The following is a 24,358-nucleotide window of genomic DNA, read 5'->3' as shown; positions in this document are numbered from 1 at the left end:
TACTGTCATAGAAGACTAAAGAAACCAGATAATATTCACATTTACGAAGGTGGAACAAATTATTATTATTATTTTCTTGAAAATTAGTCAAAATTATTAATTTATTATAAATATAGTTGGTGATTAATTTTGAAACAGGTATTGAAACAGATATTGATATTGGTATACCTGGCATTAAAATGTGCCTTGAATGATTGAACAGCAATCTGATCACACTTCTCCACATAAAAACCCAGGTGGAAACGCACTCAACTCAACGCACTGTGCATTAGGGCTGGGCAATATAGACAAAATCTTTTTTTACCAAATACCTCAATATCGATTTTGTGGCTATAATGTAGGGATGACTATTTATTTTTTCACAAAAATATTGACACAATGAGATTTTTGATAGATAAAATCAGTAATGTGGATTATAATGACTAAGTGGGTAAAGGCCAAATACCGGTAATAGATCAACTAGAACAGTCTGGTAAGTCACTTGACTGTAATGCAGCCTTTAAAACAAGGAAAAGACAACATTTATGCCATATCACCATATTACAATATCCAAAATCGAAGACGACATCTAGTCGCATATCAGAATCAGAATCAGAATCCCTTTTATTGCCACAATATGTAAAGATTACATATGAGGGATTTGTCTTAGTGTAAGTATGCAGCGTAGCGGTCATATAAATATTCAGGAGATCAAAAGAAGATATCTAAAACGCAAAGTCACAAAACTGCAAATGCAGTCCAATATATACAGTACTGTTTATACACAAATAGGTGGTATTAAATATGAATTTACAGTCCAAGCGATGCACGATGCAGTATATCACAATATTGATATTATTGCACCAAAAAACTGTGTATCCATCAGTAGCGTTAACAGCGCTGCTTACGTATCGTTTGAGTATCTCTCTGCGTTCGTCGGGGTCGTCCAGCGGCGTGACGGACAGGTCAGATATGGAGACGTGCGAGGAGGCGGTCAGGGTGACCAGGAGCACCACAGAGCCCCGGGACTCCTCCAACGGCAGCTCCAGACGATGAGTGTGCTCCTTAGCCAGAGTGGACAGGTCCAGCTGGCACCTGAAATACATTCAAATAGACACAGTGCACACCACGCACACGCACACACACAAACACACACAGTGCACACCATGTGATAATGAATCAGAATCAGAATCAGAATCAGAATCACTTTTATTGCCACAGTATGCAAGTTACATACGAGGAATTTGTCTTAGTGTCTGTATTAGGGATGTTCATCAAATATCGAAAATCGATAATTGATCGTTAAAGGAACACTCCGCCCATTTTCAACCAGCTTTGTATCATTAGAACATCAGTAGTATATCAGAAAACTGTAAACGGTTTTGAAGTCTGTCATTTAATTTGACAGTTATTGAGTGTTAAAGTGTGGACCAGTGACATCACTGGTCCACACTAACTCAAATTAATAACTCATTAACTCAAATCAACTCTCAATAACTGTCAAACTAGTTGAATGATGAATAGTTTGACAGTTATTGAGAGTTGATTTGAGATGGATGATTTGAGAGGTGATGTACAGTATAAGATCCTGCAGACACAGAGGTCAGCAGTGTGATGTACAGTATAAGATCATGCAGACACAGAGGTCAGCAGTGTGATGTACAGTATAAGATCATGCAGACACAGAGGTCAGCAGTGTGATGTACAGTATAAGATCATGCAGACACAGAGGTCAGCAGTGTGATGTACAGTATAAGATCATGCAGACACAGAGGTCAGCAGTGTGATGTACAGTATAAGATCATGCAGACACAGAGGTCAGCAGTGTGATGTACAGTATAAGATCATGCAGACACAGAGGTCAGCAGTGTGATGTACAGTATAAGATCATGCAGACACAGAGGTCAGCAGTGTGATGTACAGTATAAGATCATGCAGACACAGAGGTCAGCAGTGTGATGTACAGTATAAGATCATGCAGACACAGAGGTCAGCAGTGTGATGTACAGTATAAGATCATGCAGACACAGAGGTCAGCAGTGTGATGTACAGTATAAGATCATGCAGACACAGAGGTCAGCAGTGTGATGTACAGTATAAGATCATGCAGACACAGAGGTCAGCAGTGTGATGTACAGTATAAGATCATGCAGACACAGAGGTCAGCAGTGTGATGTACAGTATAAGATCATGCAGACACAGAGGTCAGCAGTGTGATGTACAGTATAAGATCATGCAGACACAGAGGTCAGCAGTGTGATGTACAGTATAAGATCATGCAGACACAGAGGTCAGCAGTGTGATGTACAGTATAAGATCATGCAGACACAGAGGTCAGCAGTGTGATGTACAGTATAAGATCATGCAGACACAGAGGTCAGCAGCTTCAGTTGATGTCACATCAAACATCAGAAAGGGGGGAAAATGTGATCTCAGTGACTTTGAGCGAGGCAGTGTTGGTGCCAGACGGGCAGCTTTGACTATTTGTCAAACTGCTGATCTCCTGGGGTTTTCACACAAAAGAGTCTCTAGAGGTTATACAGAATGGTGCGAAAAACAACAAGTGTGCCGAGCAGAAAAGCATCTCAGAATGCAACACATCGAACCTTGAGGCTGATGTCGGTTTATTTCCACTGATACGCTCACAGAGCACTCTGGTTTCAGTCTCAGACGCTGGAGACGTGCGTGGAGAAGAGTGTTGTGCTAAGCCCTGACATGGACAAATGGATTGTGTATTTTTCCCCTTTCTTAATGTAGTTTGTCGAGTGTTGTCCAAGTGCAGTGCTTCTCAATGTGGGGTCCGGGGAGCACCAGGGGTCCTTGAGGGGATTCCAGGGGGTCCCCAGCAAAAAGGGTAATCATTTATTTTCACTAGAATTCCAACCATAAGTAACACAATGTCCTCGTCTCCTCGACGTGAAAACGTTTGAGAACCACTGCTGTACCTCACCAAGCTTTGGCAACCCTTTCTTTCTTAACTCAAATGTTCATAGCAGCCGAGGCCGCTGGAAGCCCCCAGGGCAAACGAGTCCTGATATTAACAATAACGATGCCCAGGGCTTGATATTAACAGTAACAATGCCCAGGGCTTGATATTAACAGTAACGATGCCCAGGGCTTGATATTAACAATAACGATGCCCAGGGCTTGATATTAACAATAACGATGCCCAGGGCTTGATATTAACAGTAATGATGCCCAGTGCTTGATATTAACAATAACGATGCCCAGGGCTTGATATTAACAATAACGATGCCCAGTGCTTGATATTAACAATAATGATGCCAAAGGCTTGCGGTGCTGTGACAATTATGCATGCTCGGTGAGTGTATTAGTGGAAATAAATGGTCTGTTTTTCGGAACAAGTATTGCTACGCCCCTGGCTTAAATTCAATCAATATCAATTTACCATCACTGGTCACACTTAATTTTTTAATAGATTTTAATAATGGCCTACATTCAGTGGCCACTTTATTAGGTACACTGTACAATCATTTAAACACTTAACTCATTGGCTGCCAGCCATTTCTGGAAAACGGATGCTCCCAGTGCCAGCCCTTTCAGAGCGTTTTCAGTGATTTCTCAAGACCCACAGAATATTGTGTGATATTACTGTGTAATGTAATGTAATGTAAACACCGAACACGCCCAAAGACCGATGAGACTCTCTTGTATCATCAACAAAAAAAAGTTTATTGATATCATTTTCCGTTCTTTAGTTATCAGCAGTAGAAGATAGGTTGGTTTCACCAAAAACAGACGTTTCAAACTAGAAGCTGAGATAATGAGCCTTTTGTGAAATGAAGCATTTCAAGCACATCACTGACTCTGAAGCTAATATTTTCTGATGTAGTGACACCTCAAAAATAATTTCCTTCAATAAAACAGCGAAAACAAAGGAATTTTGATGGCAAAATAATATTTTTTAGCTGCAACCAGCAGCGCTGGCCCCTGCGTGCGCAGACCCTACACCTTCTTGCTGGTCTTGATTTACTGCTGGTGCGCATCAGGTATTCTAGCTTGTGTTTGCCAATCTGGCCATCGAGCCTGCTGTCTGGGTCGGTGTTGTATGGTGCCCTGCGTGCCCCACCCCCCTCAACTGCAAACTCCTCCTCCGTGGGAGTGTCTCTGGTGGCTCTCTGCTGCTCTGAACTTTCTGCTGCACGTTTCAAAGTGCGCTGCACAGTGTCTATTTTCACAGCGCTCTGCCGTTTTTGTGCGCCGGCTCCCAGCGCTCCCAGCTGAGAATAATTTTACTTTTCCGAAAGACGCTGGTGTCGGGTGCTCCTTTTCTGGCAACTAATCATATGGAGAAACTATCGCAAACAGACAGAAAGGCTCAATTGTGGGAGCAGATTGGCTGCTGTTCACAGGCACAGCTAACGTTACAGCATGCATCGGTTTCCGTTTCCCCACGGCTTCTTCTCTGTTTTTTCCTCACCTTTCTCTAATCTGGAGAGCACTGTCGCTACCTAATGGGTCCATAAAATAGCTTATACACCTTCAACATCCCCCATATTTTTACAGGAGATGCATCAGGCTTTGATCCACATCCCACCGTCAAAAAACGCAATTGAGGTCTTTAGACGTCATTGGCACTCTACGTTACTATTTGAATTGACGTCTTTAGACGTCATTGGCACTCAATGAGTTAATTGTTTTTCTCTTGATTGTGTTTCCAATTTTGCATTTCCCCGTTCGGCATAAACAGTACATACACACAAAAGACCAACTGACCGTCCAATGAAGTCGTCCCTCCTCCCCGTGTCTTTGTCCCACACTGTGATCTCCAACACTCCCCCGGTCTCCTCGTACAGATGCAGGTCAAACTGCTCCCTCCACTGCGGACTCAGGGTCTTTGGCATGGTCTACACACACACACACACGCACACGCACACACATACACACACACACACACACACACAGACACACACAGACATACACAGACACACACACACACACACACACACACACACACACAAACAGGAATTAAAATATCATGACAGATTCTCATTCATCGTAAGCAAGCACTAAGCACATAAAGACACTGCATGAAATAGGCCACGCCCATCACGGGGGAAAAGCTCCGTTCATTTTCACACACCAGCGTCATTTTCCTTGAATTAAACATAGCTAAAAGCTGTTGTGTGGTGGGCTGCGCACACAACAAATGTAAAAAATCGCCAGTTAACGTTTTTTTGTACTCCTGAGCAAAACAAGGAAGCCATTGAGAATTGGCGAGAAGTACAAATGTAGATGTTGCTGTCAAGGAAGTAAGTTGGAGTGTTCATCTTCCATATATACGATCTTTTTGTGCAACACCCGACCATGCACGCATAGGAGAACGCCAGGATTGGACGGGAGTTTGTGTTTTCCCCTGTTTTGGGCGTGGTTTCTGAATGATGACGCGCTCCGCAGTGTCTCTATACCACCTAGATACCGACAACTTGAACAGCATCTCTTCTAAATTCACACATGCCTGGAAATCAGAAGTTATCTAGAGGGCATCCGGATGCTTGCCTATGTGTGAACAGGTTTAGTTGGTTCATGCGCGCGCCCGCAAGCCTCCTCCTAGACGGAGGGAAGTGTACCCCCAGCCGTACTAGCAGAAGCGTATTGCCCCCCCCCCCACCCCCCCCCCTCCAGAGCTCCGTGATGTAAGTAGTCAGCTCAGTGAGTGCATGAGGACGACATCGTGACAGATTATTATTATATAAATAGTCGATGTGAATGAGCGAGCAAAAAACACATCATGCCATTTGGTTTCCAAATGAAGCTCAAAACTGCTCCGTGTGCGACGGCCAACATGTTGCTGGATTGCTGGATTGAAAGGCTCATGGCTCTGATCTGATTTCATGTCTGCTTCGCACAGCACACACATTTAATAAGCATTTTTGGACGCGAGGGTCGTTCCCAGTATTGGACATCGCTAGGTAGGGTATCTGGATCTGGTTGCGTTCATGTCTTTGATTTAACGTTTACACAGCGTTTGTGAAGATTCAATGGCAGAACCGCAAATTCCAAGTAGCGTCAAGTCAGGCAGTATAAAACGAAAACTTCCGGGTATAACCTTCGCAATAATGGCAATTAAATAAAGTAAATGCACGTGTAATGTTTTTTTGTGTGTGTTTCGAAAGATACAGAACGGAGATAAACTGGAAGAATATCTGCTCCCTTCGAAAAGTCAATTTTAACCCGTAGTGAGTCGACATTCAGATTTTTTGTTACTAAGTAATACAACATTTATTTTATTTTGAAGGTAAAAACGTCTAGCTTCCTGTATTCTGTATAATTCTAGTAGGTTTGATGCATTTGACTGAACATAGCAAAGACCTGTTTTGTTTGTAGTGCTTGCGACTCGAGGAAATCGATGCATCTGGGCGTGAGTTGTAGGGTGGTTTAATTAATTACTAACGTTATGCGCAAACGGTTATATGCCGTGAACGTTAGGCAGTTATCACCCATTATGTATTTTTAGTTTTCACAACTCCCCATTGTGTGGTCATGCCCAAATTCCCCCACCCCGCCCCCGCCCCCTCTCTACTTTACAAACTCTGCGGAGGTGCTACTCATGTGAGAATGCAACATGCCTCATGTGTGAAAGGGTACACTTCACGTATCATCCGCGGCAGGCTCAGTGGGGAGCAACCCTCACCTGATCCGGAGTTCATGTGTGAAAGTAGCTCTGGTGTCCCAGTCTGAAACCAGCATACCTTACTCCTGTACTTCTGGTGTCCCAGTCTGAAACCAGCATAACTTACTCCTGTACTTCTGGTGTCCCAGTCTGAAACCAGCATCACCTACTCCTGTACTTCTGGTGTCCCAGTCTGAAACCAGCATACCTTACTCCTGTACTTCTGGTGTCCCAGTCTGAAACCAGCATCACTTACTCCTGTACTTCTGGTGTCCCAGTCTGAAACCAGCATACCTTACTCCTGTACTTCTGGTGTCCCAGTCTGAAACCAGCATACCTTACTCCTGTACTTCTGGTGTCCCAGTCTGAAACCAGCATACCTTACTCCTGTACTTCTGGTGTCCCAGTCTGAAACCAGCATACCTTACTCCTGTACTTCTGGTGTCCCAGTCTGAAACCAGCATACATTACTCCTGCACTTCTGGTGTCCCAGTCTGAAACCAGCATACCTTACTCCTGTACTTCTGGTGTCCCAGTCTGAAACCAGCATACCTTACTCTTGTACTTCTGGTGTCCCAGTCTGAAACCAGCATACCTTACTCCTGTACTTCTGGTGTCCCAGTCTGAAACCAGCATACCTTACTCCTGTACTTCTGGTGTCCCAGTCTGAAACCAGCATACCTTACTCCTGTACTTCTGGTGTCCCAGTCTGAAACCAGCATACCTTACTCCTGTACTTCTGGTGTCCCAGTTTGAAACCAGCATACCTTACTCCTGTACTTCTGGTGTCCCAGTCTGAAACCAGCATACCTTACTCCTGTACTTCTGGTGTCCCAGTCTGAAACCAGCATACCTTACTCTTGTACTTCTGGTGTCCCAGTCTGAAACCAGCATACCTTACTCCTGTACTTGTGGTGTCCCAGTCTGAAACCAGCATACCTTACTCCTGTACTTCTGGTGTCCCAGTCTGAAACCAGCATACCTTACTCCTGCACTTCTGGTGTCCCAGTCTGAAACCAGCATACCTTACTCCTGTACTTCTGGTGTCCCAGTCTGAAACCAGCATACCTTACTCCTGTACTTCTGGTGTCCCAGTCTGAAACCAGCATACCTTACTCTTGTACTTCTGGTGTCCCAGTCTGAAACCAGCATACCTTACTCCTGTACTTCTGGTGTCCCAGTCTGAAACCAGCATACCTTACTCTTGTACTTCTGGTGTCCCAGTCTGAAACCAGCATACCTTACTCTTGTACTTCTGGTGTCCCAGTCTGAACTTCACATAGGGGTCACTGAAGCCGTTGGGATCCATGGGAATGAGGTCACGGCCCTCGATTAGTGCGATGCTGACGATCCCTCGCCAAAGCTGGGCTTTCCGATACAGCTCCGAGAGACGCATTGACTGCTGCTGCTGTTACACACACACACACACGCACACACACACATACACTAAGTTATACATATGATATATCAGGAGTTGGACCGCATGCTTGTCACAGCCAGTGGGAAATTATAGCAACGACAAACCACAAGCATCAACAACAGTGGATATGAATATGCAGCACAGCACATGTGATGTGTGTGTATATCAGTGTGGATATGAATATGCAGCACAGCACATGTGATGTGTGTGTATATCAGTGTGGAATGAATGAATTAATTAATATTTTATTTTCGTGTCTGGCTGCACGCAGCCCATCCCTTAGGGGATTATTCAGACACATTTTTTTTTTAACCTTTTCTTACTTTTTTTTTTTTACCTTTTCAGTTACCTTTTTCAGTGTGGATATGAATATGCAGCACAGCACATGTGATGTGTGTGTATATCAGTGAAGAGTGAGTGCAGCATGTGAGCACAGTGAGCACAAGACGGATGAACGCTGACACAAAGCTGGTTGGCATAAAGGCATTTTAAGGTCAGCAGAAGGAGAGCTACGATGGCACACAGAGACACCATGTGGTCAGATGACAGAAAGCAGCACAGGGTTGACGGTGTCAGTCATTTACCTTAGTGGATCGTTTCCAGGACCTCCTGAGCAGCATGGTCTAAACATACATTAATATACATTATTTCAACTAACAGTTTTGACTGTAGATGTGAAAGGGCTATAGCAGGTTTAGACAATGGTTTAAGAGGACAGAATAGAGCTACACAAGGGAGGTACGGTGGTGCAGTGGTAAGCACTATCGCCTCACAGCTCGAAGGTCGTGGGTTCGATTCCCACCTGGGATGAGGTGAACGCTGAAGGAATGCGTGCCCGTCTGCATGTCCTCGAGTGCCCACAGCCCGGATGGGGTCGGCAAAAGGGCTTTTCTGTGTGGAGTTTTGCATGTTCAGTTCTAGTTCCGACAAAATCAGAAAAAACAAAATTTGGTTTCCTACACTGCAAAATGAGATGGATGTCAGCAGTATTGCAGGCTTTCCACTGGGAGATAATGCAGGACACTTGTACATAGAGTGGTATTCTACAATGCAAGTGGAATTAGGGCCCATGAATAAAGCATCTGAAAGAAGATTAGAGCTGAAAAATACACACTGAGGGTGCTGAATATTCATGACTAATTCACACTGAGGGTGCTGAATATTCATGACTAATTCACACTGAGGGTGCTGAATATTCATGACTAATGCACACTGAGGGTGCTGAATATTCATGACTAATTCACACTGAGGGTGCTGAATATTCATGACTAATTCACACTGAGGGTGCTGAATATTCATGACTAATTCACACTGAGGGTGCTGAATATTCATGACTAATTCACACTGAGGGTGCTGAATATTCATGACTAATTCACACTGAGGGTGCTGAATATTCATGACTAATTCACAGTGAGGGTGCTGAATATTCATGACTAATTCACACTGAGGGTGCTGAATATTCATGACTAATTCACACTGAGGGTGCTGAATATTCATGACTAATTCACACTGAGGGTGCTGAATATTCATGACTAATTCACACTGAGGGTGCTGAATATTCATGACTAATTCACACTGAGGGTGCTGAATATTCATGACTAATTCACACTGAGGGTGCTGAATATTCATGACTAATTCACACTGAGGGTGCTGAATATTCATGACTAATGCACACTGAGGGTGCTGAATATTCATGACTAATTCACACTGAGGGTGCTGAATATTCATGACTAATGCACACTGAGGGTGCTGAATATTCATGACTAATGCACACTGAGGGTGCTGAATATTCATGACTAATGCACATGCACACTGAGGGTGCTGAATATTCATGACTAATGCACACTGAGGGTGCTGAATATTCATGACTAATGCACACTGAGGGTGCTGAATATTCATGACTAATGCACACTGAGGGTGCTGAATATTCATGACTAATGCACACTGAGGGTGCTGAATATTCATGACTAATTCACACTGAGGGTGCTGAATATTCATGACTAATGCACACTGAGGGTGCTGAATATTCATGACTAATTCACACTGAGGGTGCTGAATATTCATGACTAATTCACACTGAGGGTGCTGAATATTCATGACCACAGATATTTCAGTGGGTGGGAGTACTTGCTTTGACAGACAACTTCTTCAGCCAATCAGCTTCACCAAATCCAATCCAAATCCACTCGGAAGAACGGCGAAAACGTCTTTTCCGCTGAGAAACTCTGCTGGTCCACACGATACTCTTGTTTAATTGTTGTTATTGAGTCTATTTCTGCAATAACTGCACTTGTGTTTACTCTACTAACCTAAGCAGTAACGTTAACGTTACTGCTCGTTGCCTCGGGAGCCGCCAGTGGCGTCCCTGACTGGCTAGTCACATTGTCAACTATGAGGCAGGTCCCTGATTGGCCCATGCACTTTGTAATTGTCAGAAATCACACTGGGGGCGGGGCTGGAGGCCAGACTGATCCACAGAACCAAACAGAATGTGAGTTGACGTGATCAGGATGGTTTGCTTGTTGTTGTTGTTGTTGTTGTTGTTGTTGTTGTTGTTTGTTGACTCTCTCATCTCTATTGTTCTTTTCTATCTCCCTCCATCTTTCTCTCTCATTCATATAAATGCGACCCCTGTCGCCCTCCTCCCTGACTGGAGTTGCAGTAGACTAGAGGCTAAGACTGGGCCTACTTGTATGTTTAATTCATATTGAGTCATACATTATAGAGTGTGAATTTAATGAGGATACATTTCCCCCAGAATAAAATAGTGCTGAAAACATCCAGCCACGCTCTTAATACCGCTGATATTAATTAATACTGATTTATGTTGTAGTCAACTGAACAAAATGAAGATAAAAAAACGTGCCAGTAGACTGAAATAAAAACAGATCCTGCAGCCATATGAAAAACTGAAACTCAAGGTAACATTTATTCCAAAACGCACCACCACCACAACAACAACAACAACAACAACAACAACAACAACAACAACAACAACAACAAAAATCTGCATGAAATATTTGTAGTTATCTTTTTTGATCAGTGCCACTAGCAGATAAGTGGTAGAAGGGTGCATTGCAAGTAGTTTCTAATAATTGATGTTGATTTGTATTTTATTCACAAGGAGAACTGCTGTAGTAAGGCTGACATCAACTATCATGACTATACTGTGCCCATACAGCCGTTATCAAATCCTAAACTGAAACTCTAGCAAAACCCAGTTACAGTTACCCAGAAATCTAACTGAAAATGACATTGAAAATTATGTAAAAATGTAAACTAGTTGAAAGAACACAGCAGTGATATCCTTAACGCTGATGCAAAATAGGGCTGCAACTATCGATTATTTTCTCAACTAATCGATTCGTTGTTGTTTGGTCAATAAAATGTCACAAAATGGTGAAAAATGCAGATCACTTTTTACCCAAAGCCCAAGATGTCCGAAAATGTCTTCTTTTGTCCTGACCAATAGTCCACACAACCCAAAGATAATCTGTTGACTGTCATAGAAGACTAAAGAAACCAAAAAATATTCACATTTAAGAAGCTGGAATGAGAGGATTTTAGTTTTTCCCCCCACATTGATTATAAAAATATTTGGTGCTTAATCTTCGACTAATCGATTTAGATCTAATGCAAAACACCTGGCAGAGGTAAAGTACATCTCACAAATCTCATAAATCATGAGAAATCTGATCTAACATTTGCTATCTAGGGCAACGGATGAGGAACAAGCTATATACTAAGCTAGGAGGCTAAGTAGGAAAGGGTCAGTCAGTTATGGGACGCTACTACGGAGGCTATAAGCACCACTGGACTCACTTTATTCACAGTGTTTCCATCGATAGGTCTTTACCTCTTTTTGCTGTTGGAACCACAACAAAAGCCTCATTATCAACCGCTAAAACCGCTAAAAAAATCAACAGAGTGATGGGTAAGCGAGGGACTTGTACTAACAATTTGTCTCTGTGTGTGCCATTCAGTGTGTGTGTGTGTGTGTGTGTGTGTGTGTGTGTGTGTGTGTGTGTGGGTGGGTGTGGGTGTGGGTGTGTGTGTGGGTGGGTGTGGGTGTGTGCATGTGTGCATGCGTGCGTGCATGCGAGAGCGAGAGGGAGAAAGAGAGAGAGGAATAAGTAGTTGCCAGCCTACCGAGGAGTCTCTGGGTTCCTCTATGGGACTGTGTTTTGGGGTGAGGGTTACAGCTAGCTCCAGGGAGCCCAGGTCGTGCTCAGGATGGTGGGGGTCCTTCAGCTCCAGAGTGACAGGTATTGGCCTGCGTGACACAGATGACAGCTAGGACTTGTGTGCAGGATTTCTCATCAGCGCACCACTGTGAGGTAATGACATCTTTCAATGCTTCTAAACATGGGTCCTCACTGAAAGTAGGCCCAGTCATGCTTCTAAACATGGGTGTCATCACTGAAAGTAGGCCCAGTCATGCTTCTAAACATGGGTGTCATCACTGAAAGTAGGCCCAGTCATGCTTCTAAACATGGGTGTCATCACTGAAAGTAGGCCCAGTCATGCTTCTAAACATGGGTGTCATCACTGAAGTAGGCCCAGTCATGCTTCTAAACATGGGTGTCATCACTGAAGTAGGCCCAGTCATGCTTCTAAACATGGGTGTCATCACTGAAGTAGGCCCAGTCATGCTTCTAAACATGGGTGTCATCACTGAAAGTAGGCCCAGTCATGCTTCTAAACATGGGTGTCATCAATGAAAGTAGGCCCAGTCATGCTTCTAAACATGGGTGTCATCACTGAAAGTAGGCCCAGTCATGCTTCTAAACATGGGTATCGTCACTGAAAGTAGGCCCAGTCATGCTTCTAAACATGGGTATCGTCACTGAAAGTAGGCCCAGTCATGCTTCTAAACATGGGTGTCATCACTGAAAGTAGGCCCAGTCATGCTTCTAAACATGGGTGTCATCACTGAAGTAGGCCCAGTCATGCTTCAAAACATGGGTATCGTCACTGAAAGTAGGCCCAGTCATGCTTCTAAACATGGGTGTCGTCACTGAAAGTAGGCCCAGTCATGCTTCTAAGCCCGGGTGTCATCACTGAAGTAGGCCCAGTCATGCTTCTAAACATGGGTGTCATCACTGAAAGTAGGCCCAGTCATGCTTGTAAATATGGGTGTCGTCACTGAAAGTAGGCCCAGTCATGCTTCTAAGCCCGGGTGTCATCACTGAAAGTAGGCCCAGTCATGCTTCTAAACACGGGTGTCATCACTGAAAGTAGGCCCAGTCATGCTTGTAAATATGGGTGTCGTCACTGAAAATAGGCCCAGTCATGCTTCTAAGCCCGGGTGTCATCACTGAAGTAGGCCCAGTCATGCTTCTAAACATGGGTGTCATCACTGAAAGTAGGCCCAGTCATGCTTCTAAACATGGGTGTCGTCACTGAAAGTAGGCCCAGTCATGCTTCTAAACATGGGTGTCATCACTGAAAGTAGGCCCAGTCATGCTTCTAAACACGGGTGTCATCACTGAAGTAGGCCCAGTCATGCTTCAAAACATGGGTATCGTCACTGAAAGTAGGCCCAGTCATGCTTGTAAATATGGGCGTCGTCACTGAAAGTAGGCCCAGTCATGCTTCTAAGCCCGGGTGTCATCACTGAAGTAGGCCCAGTCATGCTTCTAAACATGGGTGTCATCACTGAAAGCAGGCCCAGTCATGCTTCTAAACATGGGTGTCATCACTGAAAGTAGGCCCAGTCATGCTTCTAAACATGGGTGTCATCACTGAAAGTAGGCCCAGTCATGCTTCTAAACATGGGTGTCATCACTGAAAGTAGGCCCAGTCATGCTTCTAAACATGGGTGTCATCACTGAAAGTAGGCCCAGTCATGCTTCTAAACATGGGTGTCATCACTGAAAGCAGGCCCAGTCATGCTTCTAAACATGGGTGTCATCACTGAAAGTAGGCGCAGTCATGCTTCTAAACATGGGTGTCATCACTGAAAGTAGGCCCAGTCATGCTTCTAAACATGGGTGTCATCACTGAAAGTAGGCCCAGCCATGCTTCTAAACATGGGTGTCATCACTGAAAGTAGGCCCAGTCATGCTTCTAAACATGGGTGTCATCACTGAAAGTAGGCCCAGTCATGCTTCTAAACATGGGTGTCATCACTGAAAGTAGGCCCAGCCATGCTTCTAAACATGGGTGTCATCACTGAAAGTAGGCCCAGTCATGCTTCTAAACATGGGTGTCATCACTGAAAGTAGGCCCAGCCATGCTTCTAAACATGGGTGTCATCACTGAAAGTAGGCCCAGTCATGCTTCTAAACATGGGTGTCATCACTGAAAGTAGGCCCAGTCATGCTTCTAAACATGGGTGTCATCACTGAAAGTAGGCCCAGCCATGCTTCTAAACATGGGTGTCATCACTGAAAGTAGGCCCAGTCATGCTTCTAAACATGGGTGTCATCACTGAAAGTAGGCCCAGTCATGCTTCTAAACATGGGTGTCATCACTGAAAGTAGGCGCAGTCATGCTTCTAAACATGGGTGTCATCACTGAAAGTAGGCCCAGTCATGCTTCTAAACATGGGTGTCATCACTGAAAGTAGGCCCAGTCATGCTTCTAAACATGGGTGTCATCACTGAAAGTAGGCCCAGTCATGCTTCTAAACATGGGTGTCATCACTGAAAGTAGGCCCAGTCATGCTTCTAAACATGGGTGTCATCACTGAAAGTAGGCCCAGTCATGCTTCTAAACATGGGTGTCATCACTGAAGTAGGCCCAGTCATGCTTCTAAACATGGGTGTCATCACTGAAAGTAGGCCCAGTCATGCTTCTAAACATGGGTGTCATCACTGAAAGTAGGCCCAGTCATGCTTCTAAACATGGGTGTCATCACTGAAAGTAGGCCCAGTCATGCTTCTAAACATGGGTGTCATCACTGAAAGTAGGCCCAGTCATGCTTCTAAACATGGGTGTCATCACTGAAAGTAGGCCCAGTCATGCTTCTAAACATGGGTGTCATCACTGAAGTAGGCCCAGTCATGCTTCTAAACATGGGTGTCATCACTGAAAGTAGGCCCAGTCATGCTTCTAAACATGGGTGTCATCACTGAAAGTAGGCCCAGCCATGCTTCTAAACATGGGTGTCATCACTGAAGTAGGCCCAGTCATGCTTCTAAACATGGGTGTCATCACTGAAAGTAGGCCCAGTCATGCTTCTAAACATGGGTGTCATCACTGAAAGTAGGCCCAGTCAGGTATTTCATGCTTTCATTGGGTCCGAATTGGGAGTGCTGCTGGCTTAACATAAAATACCAAAAGATGGGCACACTTTACATCAACATCCTTTTTCCGACTCTGGTAAAGACACATCTAAAGTAAATGATTAAAATGATATATCGCTAGAAAGGTAAGAAGGTATACTTGACTTTTACTCCATCAAACTAGTTGGAAACATGACATGCCATGGTCATTACTAACAGTCAATGAGCTGTCCGAGTTACTGTCTGATTCAGGACACAGTGACGTTATACGACTATAACTTCACTTTTACACGTTTACACACATTACACTTTTGGTGTTGGAACAACCTGCAATTTCAACTTAAACTGGATCCTCTTATTTCTTTGGCAAGTTTCAAACAAAAGTTCATGGGACGGAGGTCCTCGCCATTAGCTGCTACTGTTGAAATGTGTAATTTAGAATGCTATATATATTTTTTTTTTATAAATGTTTTATTTATTTAAATTTTTCAACAAACCGAAAGAAAAACACAAAACCCCAAACATCTACAAAAGACCTATACATACACACGCTATATTTTCTGTAATGTGCTTTTGTGTAGGGATGTTCGATATTGGCTTTTTTACCGATATCCGATATCCGATAATGTCCAACTCTTAATTTCCGATACCGATATCAACCGATACCGATATAAGCGGGCTTTTTTTCCACCAAAATTTCACTTAACAAGTTACATAATGTAGCTTAATGTAGCTGAAGAGTTTAATATATAATATGCATGTTGTGTTAAAGTTGTAAGTGTTAGAGAAGCGAGCTTGTGAACCAGAAGGTCGTCGGTTCAATCCCCGGGACCGGCAGGATAAATCTGGGTGGGGAAAGTGAAAAGGCAGCGCTTGCCCCTCCCTCATTACCACCACTGAGGTGCCCTTGAGCAAGGCCCTTAACCCCAACCGCTCCAGTGGAGCTGCTCAGTGGCCAACAGATCAGACTGTGGTTGTACTGGTCAGCTTCCAGGTATGAATGTGTGTGTGAATGTGAACAGGGCACTCCTGAAAAAGAGAGCATTGCTGTATTTAAAAAATAAAAAATAAAAAATAAAAAATATCGGCATGAAAACCGATACCGATATTTTCCGATATCGATTTTTTAATGCTAATATCGGCCGATAATATCGGTAGGCCGATAATATCGGACATCCCTACTTTTGTGTATGGTATTTTTAATTGTTTTCCATGTTGTAAGTATTGTCTTTGTCATGCCCTGAATTCAAATTCTTGGCAAGGGCAACATTGTAAAAGAGATTTCTATCTCAATGCTTTTTATCTGATTCAATTAAAGCAGCTACAAGCAAGATTTCCGATTGTTATTAAACCTCTAATAGTAGACGAGACCAACGCCGAGTAGTCTCGCTTGAACCCCGAGTGAATCGGGCAGTGTTGTCTTGATGATTAGTCTGTCTGCGGCCGGGGCAGATCAGGAAGTGAAATGAAACGGTTTGTGGCAGCCACTTCGGCCATAACCACAAAATAACAAAATAACTTCCAAACAAACTGTTATAAAAACTGAATATAACGAGAGATGTTCGCGAGAGTAGCAAGCCCCTGCATGGCGTTCTCCGTGTTTATGGTCTGTTGCTAGGCAGAGCGAAATGGTTGAAGGCAGGCAGCTGCCGTAAACCATTTCGTTTCACTTCCGGGTTTATCCGGCCCGCCGGTAGACAGACACAGACTCTATAATCATCAAGAGAGCAATCTCCGATTCACACGGCTTTGGTCTCAGCTACTATTATAGGTAAGATGTGATGCATCAATATTATAATTATACTGTTTAATAAAAATCGAAAATCTTGCTCGTAGCTGCTTTGAATTAAGGTTAAATAAATACAAATAAATAAAAGCTGTACTGAGTTGGAGGATTTGTTTTGTATTTCTTATTCCATGTCAGGTATGCTTACTGTTTTTTACTTGTATATATATATTGAATATTTATATACTAAGTTTTGCAGTACTACTGTATGTTTGACTTGTGTCATATCATAGTTTAAGCCAATCCTGTGGCAGACAATTTCTGCCTTTTCCTGTGTTTTCTTATTTCATTTCAGAATGAACGGATGCTAGGTTCAAAGACATCACGGTTGTAGGTCCTTCCTTACCCTCAGACAATGCACAAGTTCACCGGTTACATGGGAACACAATATTTGTATTATTTTCTCCCTTTTAGAATAATAGGAAAGACATCAAAACTATGAAGTCACAAATGGAATTACCCGTATGCAGTGATCAAAAAAGTGTTGAATCAAAACTTTCTTATATTTTAGATTTTTTAAATGGAAATAAATTAATACATGAAACTAATTTGAAGCATTTAAGCATACTAGTGCAGTGCCCGTTCACCCTGCTGCTTACCACTACCATACCTACTTTTATTGTGAAAGGGCTGTGTGTGAGGTGTGTCAGCATTGTGTGCACACGTGATCTCAGTGTGTTCATGCGTGACTTTGGCACAAAACCCGTGTTCTGAGCTTGCTCAGTAGCACCTGTTTTGACTTCGGGGCAAACCTGTGTTCTAATTGGTTTAATCGCACAAAGTTCAGCACTGCACTCCGTCGGGGTCCCCAGCAACGCACCCGCCAAGTTCGAAGTTGATCGGAGGGACGGTTCTCGAGATACGCGAAGGAGGACACACACGCGTGCGTGCAGACAGGATGTTCTGAGCATGCTCAGTTGCGCAGGTTTTGACTTTCCCTGGTGCGTTGCTGGGGAACTGACGGTGTCCCCGTCACTTTTGACGGGCAGGGTAGATATATAGAGAGAGAGATGCAAACAACATCACCTTTAACAAGAGAACTTAGGGACACAAAAGCTTTTGACGGGCAGGGTAGATATATAGAGAGAGAGATACAAACAACATCACCTTTAACAAGAGAACTTAGGGACACAAAAGCGGCACCCGACGGTGACATTAAATTGTGACAGAGATATAGGACATTCAGTACCTCCGTTGTTCTAGAGACTCCAGGTGGAGGTAAGCAGAGCCCATGAAGTCATCTTGAAGGCCAAAGTCATAGTCAAACACCTGTGATAGAGCAACCAAAACAATCACCACCAAACCCCGTGTCTATTAAGAATCCATATGCAGAAGCTACCTCCATGCATGTGTGCTGCCTGTGACTGAGCAGGAGGAGACCCAAGCCTTACCTTCACATATAGTGGTTCAGTCAGACTATCCATCACTAGAGTGGTCCTCTCGTCCCACACCGGGTTCAGGTTTTTGTGGATGGTTTTGCTTCTGAACACCTCTTTACCGCCCAGCTTGAACTTGACATAGGGATCACTGGTGCCTGACAAGAGGAAAGATGAGATTCTGATACTCAGTCTATTCACCTTATGTAGCCACGCCCATTTGACCCGGTTGTGTGGTCATGTGACGACTTCCGGCTAAAAAAAAGAAAATGAAAAAGGCTGGCTGCTCCAATATCATCTAACTCTGAATTAACTAATCATTTAGCCAATTGTATGTAACATACCAAATAATAGCAAACGGCAATGTCTAAGAATGCAATGCCATGTAACTGGCTCGTTAATTCTCGCATTCCAGGGAATTACGTTAACATCTGCGGGTCTTATAGGCGTAAGTGGCTCGAGCGCTCGGAGGAGAGAAAACCATCTGAAGCTTTCTTTGTTGGAGTCCAGGTATGTTTTACAAGAAAGTGCTTGTCATTGTCGACGATAACGTTATCTGACCTGGCTAACAGTGGATACTCGCTTGCTTGCTTCTGACGTCTTTTGCATTTCACGCCGTGACCGCCGGAAGTGTTAACACGACCCGGAAGAATTATTTGACAATTGGACAGATTCTCCATGCCTTGACTTCCTGTCTGGTATGATCTGCTCTGTTCAGCTTGACAGATTCGCTCGTGGCTGGCGGAACAGACGGCGAACAGAAGCGCAGCAGAGCGTGCAGCGCGCTCCGCGGGCAGTGTGGACGCTCAGATCAGTTAACATGGGCGCCCAATGAAAACTGGCTGCGCACCACGGCGCTTCCGCGTCCTGTGTGTTTTGGCCGTATTGCCCTCTCCTGAGAGCACCGGACCAGCCTGCCGGGCTGCTTGGGTGGAAGCGTGCCTAACCTCGTCCTGCAAATAACTTGACCTCCTCTGTCTGTGTCTCGGATGGCCAGGTTAAGGAGAGGAAATAACTTTACCTCCTCTGTCTCGGATGGCCAGGTTGTGTCCTCCCTTCAGCTCAATATCCAGTTTGTACATCTCCGAGCTGGGGAGAGCTCGGTCGGGATTAACCCCCGAGGAACCAGGTGCACTCATAACCTGGAAAGAGACAAAGCCACACACACGCACGCACACACACACACACACACACACACACACACACACACACACACACACACACACACAACAGATTGAAAACTCTGACTTCAGACAAGTAGGATAAACTGTATCATCCATATACATACAGTACATGCCATACCCCCGAACTCACCGCCATTCTCCAAGGTTTCAATACAAAGAAACAGCGTTGCTGACTGAGGTTTTCCCCCCTATATCAGCTTTGCCTGCATCCGCGCCTACTGGATAGACTACTGTAACACCGCTGAAACTCAAGTGTCTAATTCAACTCGGTGGATCGTCCCTGGGGTGACCACTAACAGGAAATTACATGAGAGTAGCTTCCTGTGATCCGACCAGAGTGATTTTGAGCTGCTACTGTACATTCTCCATCTGGTGTATTACCTCTCTCCCACCGCAGTGCTAACACCTCTACTGTGGCACTGCAGTTAGCCTCCACACCAGTACACACACCTGTACTCTGCTACAGTTTGACACTGTAGCAGATTACAGTGATACACACCGGTACACACACTGACACTGTAGCAGAGTACAGTGATACACACCAGTACACACACTGACACTGTAGCAGAGTACAGTGATACACACCGGTACACACACTGACACTGTAGCAGAGTACAGTGATACACACCGGTACACACACTGACACTGTAGCAGAGTACAGTGATACACACCGGTACACACACTGACACTGTAGCAGATCACAGTACACACACTGACACTGTAGCAGAGTACAGTGATACACACCGGTACACACACTGACACTGTAGCAGAGTACAGTGATACACACCGGTACACACACTGACAGTGTAGCAGATCACAGTACACACACTGACACTGTAGCAGAGTACAGTGATACACACCGGTACACACACTGACAGTGTAGCAGAGTACAGTGATACACACCAGTACACACACTGACAGTGTAGCAGAGTACAGTACACACACGGACAGACACTGTAGCAGATCACAGTACACACACTGACACTGTAGCAGATCAGAGTACACACACTGACAGTGTAGCAGATCAGAGTACACACACTGACAGTGTAGCAGAGCAGAGTACACACACTGACAGTGTAGCAGAGCAGAGTACACACACTGACAGTGTAGCAGATCAGAGTACACACACTGACAGTGTAGCAGAGCAGAGTACACACACTGACAGTGTAGCAGAGCAGAGTACACACACTGACAGTGTAGCAGAGCAGAGTACACACACTGACAGTGTAGCAGAGCAGAGTACACACACTGACAGTGTAGCAGAGCAGAGTACACACACTGACAGTGTAGCAGAGCAGAGTACACACACTGACAGTGTAGCAGATCAGAGTACACACACTGACAGTGTAGCAGAGCAGAGTACACACACTGACAGTGTAGCAGAGCAGAGTACACACACTGACACTGTAGCAGATCAGAGTACACACACTGACAGTGTAGCAGAGTACAGTGATACACACCAGTACACACACTGACAGTGTAGCAGAGTACAGTACAGACACTGACAGACACTGTAGCAGATCACAGTACACACACTGACACTGTAGCAGATCAGAGTACACACACTGACAGTGTAGCAGAGCAGAGTACACACACTGACAGTGTAGCAGAGCAGAGTACACACACTGACAGTGTAGCAGAGCAGAGTACACACACTGACAGTGTAGCAGATCACAGTACACACACTGACAGACACTGTAGCAGATCACAGTACACACACTGACAGACACTGTAGCAGATCACAGTACACACACTGACAGTGTAGCAGATCAGAGTACACACACTGACAGTGTAGCAGAGCAGAGTACACACACTGACAGTGTAGCAGAGCAGAGTACACACACTGACAGTGTAGCAGATCAGAGTACACACACTGACAGTGTAGCAGAGCAGAGTACACACACTGACACTGTAGCAGATCACAGTACACACACTGACAGTGTAGCAGATCACAGTACACACACTGACAGTGTAGCAGATCACAGTACACACACTGACAGACACTGTAGCAGATCACAGTACACACACTGACACTGTAGCAGATCACAGTACACACACTGACAGTGTAGCAGATCAGAGTACACACACTGACAGTGTAGCAGATCAGAGTACACACACTGACAGTGTAGCAGAGCAGAGTACACACACTGACAGTGTAGCAGAGCAGAGTACACACACTGACAGTGTAGCAGATCACAGTACACACACTGACAGTGTAGCAGATCACAGTACACACACTGACAGACACTGTAGCAGATCACAGTACACACACTGACAGACACTGTAGCAGATCACAGTACACACACTGACAGTGTAGCAGATCAGAGTACACACACTGACAGTGTAGCAGAGCAGAGTACACACACTGACAGTGTAGCAGAGCAGAGTACACACACTGACAGTGTAGCAGATCACAGTACACACACTGACAGACACTGTAGCAGATCACAGTACACACACTGACAGACACTGTAGCAGATCACAGTACACACACTGACAGTGTAGCAGATCAGAGTACACACACTGACAGTGTAGCAGAGCAGAGTACACACACTGACAGTGTAGCAGATCAGAGTACACACACTGACAGTGTAGCAGAGCAGAGTACACACACTGACACTGTAGCAGAGCAGAGTACACACACTGACAGTGTAGCAGAGCAGAGTACACACACTGACAGTGTAGCAGATCAGAGTACACACACTGACAGTGTAGCAGAGCAGAGTACACACACTGACACTGTAGCAGAGCAGAGTACACACAGACAGTGTAGCAGATCACAGTACACACACTGACAGACACTGTAGCAGATCACAGTACACACACTGACAGTGTAGCAGAGTACAGTGATACACACCAGTACACTGGTGCCCGGTTTGACTCAATCCTGCTGCCCGGTTTGACTCAATCCAGCTGCCCGGTTTGACTCAATCCTGCTGCCCGGTTTGACTCAATCCTGCTGCCCGGTTTGACTCAATCCTGCTGCCCGGTTTGACTCAATCCTGCTGCCCGGTTTGACTCAATCCTGCTGCCCGGTTTGACTCAATCCAGCTGCCCAGTTTGACTCAATCCTGCTGCCCAGTTTGACTCAATCCTGCTGCCCGGTTTGACTCAATCCTGCTGCCCAGTTTGACTCAATCCTGCTGCCCAGTTTGACTCAATCCTGCTGCCCAGTTTGACTCAATCCTGCTGCCCGGTTTGACTCAATCCTGCTGCCCGGTTTGAGGAATGATTAGAACCTGTGAAAGGACATTTGGACTGCTGGCTTTTTCTCACACTATTTCAGCATGGCCGCGATTTCAGGATAAAGCCTACAAAAATACGTCATCCCTGCCTGCGGTACTCTATTTCACCACATTACCCTGCCTTTTTGACACAAAATAGCCCCCATGAAAAGGGTCTATTAAGGGCTAGGGTCAGCCAAGCCCTCCAAACATCTAATCACAACACACAAGAGAACCACTCTGTATGCTGCATCCTGTGTGAACACACACACACACACACACACTTACAGAGACACTCCCACTCTGTATACTGCATCCTGTCAACACACACACACGCGCGCACGCACACACACACACACACGCACACACACGCACACACACACACACACACACACACACACGCACACGCACACTTACAGAGACACTCCCACTCTGTATACTGCATCCTGTCAACACACACACTCCCATTTGCAGAGATGGGTATCTCAGTCTATAATGTGATTGCACTTGAGAGACTACATAACATGTCTGTGGAGTAACAACAGACACTTCAGCTAGCTGAACAGGACAGCAAGCATATCATAGTGCCCTGACCTGTGACTATGTTCATACTTTAACTAAAGCATATCATAGTGCCCTGACCTGTGACTATGTTCATACTTTAACTAAAGCATATCATAGTGCCCTGACCTGTGACTATGTTCATACTTTAACTAAGTGCCAATTTAGGGCATTTAGGACAACCCCCTATCATCGCTCTATATTTTCACTGAGTTTCCCTTTCCGTTTTGACCAAGCTTTCCTAGCTTGACGTACAGACGTTTAGCTGGAAGCATTTGAAAATTGCGAGAGCCAACCGTCTGTTTTAAGAGACCATATTATTGTGGCACTCGCTGACCTGTGACTATTTTCATACTTTACGTGCCGATTTCTTGAAAGGGGACAATGTGAGCAGAACAATGTGAGCAGAACAATGTGAGCAGAACAATATGGCCATGAGACAACAAACATTCAGTCATGGGTTTAATCGTGCTGCTGGGTCAGTTGTTTGAAGGAGTCCTGATGTCCTTTGAACAGCTTCAGCATAAACACAAGTCCTTCCTCTCATTATAATGTTCAAAAATGTGACAAATGTGATATTGTTTCAAAACAGATTATTTAACACGTTCACTGCCATTGACGAGATATCTCGGCTTACAAAATCCAACGGTTGACTGCCAATGACGAGATATCTCGGCTTAAAAAAAAAAAAAAAAAGTTTGACGGTGAGACGTGGATCAACGCCCCCCACGTCTCCTATAAAAATATTGGAGCCACCGAACGTGTACAACCCATTCCACCGACCCACTAAGTGGCGACAGTGCTCTCCATTCTAGAAAAAGCCGAGCCAAAACTGCAGGGGAACGCGCGATGAAACCATTCTCATACAGTAAAATGGATTGGCGAAAACGCTTTCGCTTTCGCGCTGATTGCTGGCGGTGGGGGATTGCAAATTTGCATAATAGATTATGGGTGCAACACACTTT

General features: G+C 44.7%; 1 protein-coding gene across 1 annotated transcript in view; it reads right to left on the bottom strand.

Moving 5' to 3' along the window:
• The window catches only part of mctp1b (multiple C2 domains, transmembrane 1b), a 61,473-nt gene that overhangs the window by 17,067 nt on the left and 20,048 nt on the right, over positions 1 to 24,358 (bottom strand). Inside the window, exons 3-9 of the mRNA XM_083642339.1 lie at positions 19,446 to 19,566; positions 18,440 to 18,582; positions 18,238 to 18,317; positions 12,183 to 12,306; positions 7,854 to 8,021; positions 4,717 to 4,847; positions 888 to 1,074 (exon numbers count right to left, since the gene is read on the bottom strand). Coding sequence (XP_083498465.1) covers positions 888 to 1,074; positions 4,717 to 4,847; positions 7,854 to 8,021; positions 12,183 to 12,306; positions 18,238 to 18,317; positions 18,440 to 18,582; positions 19,446 to 19,566 — 954 coding nt within the window. The remainder of the gene's footprint in view (positions 1 to 887; positions 1,075 to 4,716; positions 4,848 to 7,853; positions 8,022 to 12,182; positions 12,307 to 18,237; positions 18,318 to 18,439; positions 18,583 to 19,445; positions 19,567 to 24,358) is intronic.

Source organism: Poromitra crassiceps (genome assembly GCF_964638095.1).
Source record: "Poromitra crassiceps genome assembly, chromosome: 8".
NCBI lineage: Eukaryota > Metazoa > Chordata > Actinopteri > Beryciformes > Melamphaidae > Poromitra > Poromitra crassiceps.
Note: the sequence above shows the minus strand (reverse complement) of the source record. Positions and strands in the feature narration are given on the sequence as shown.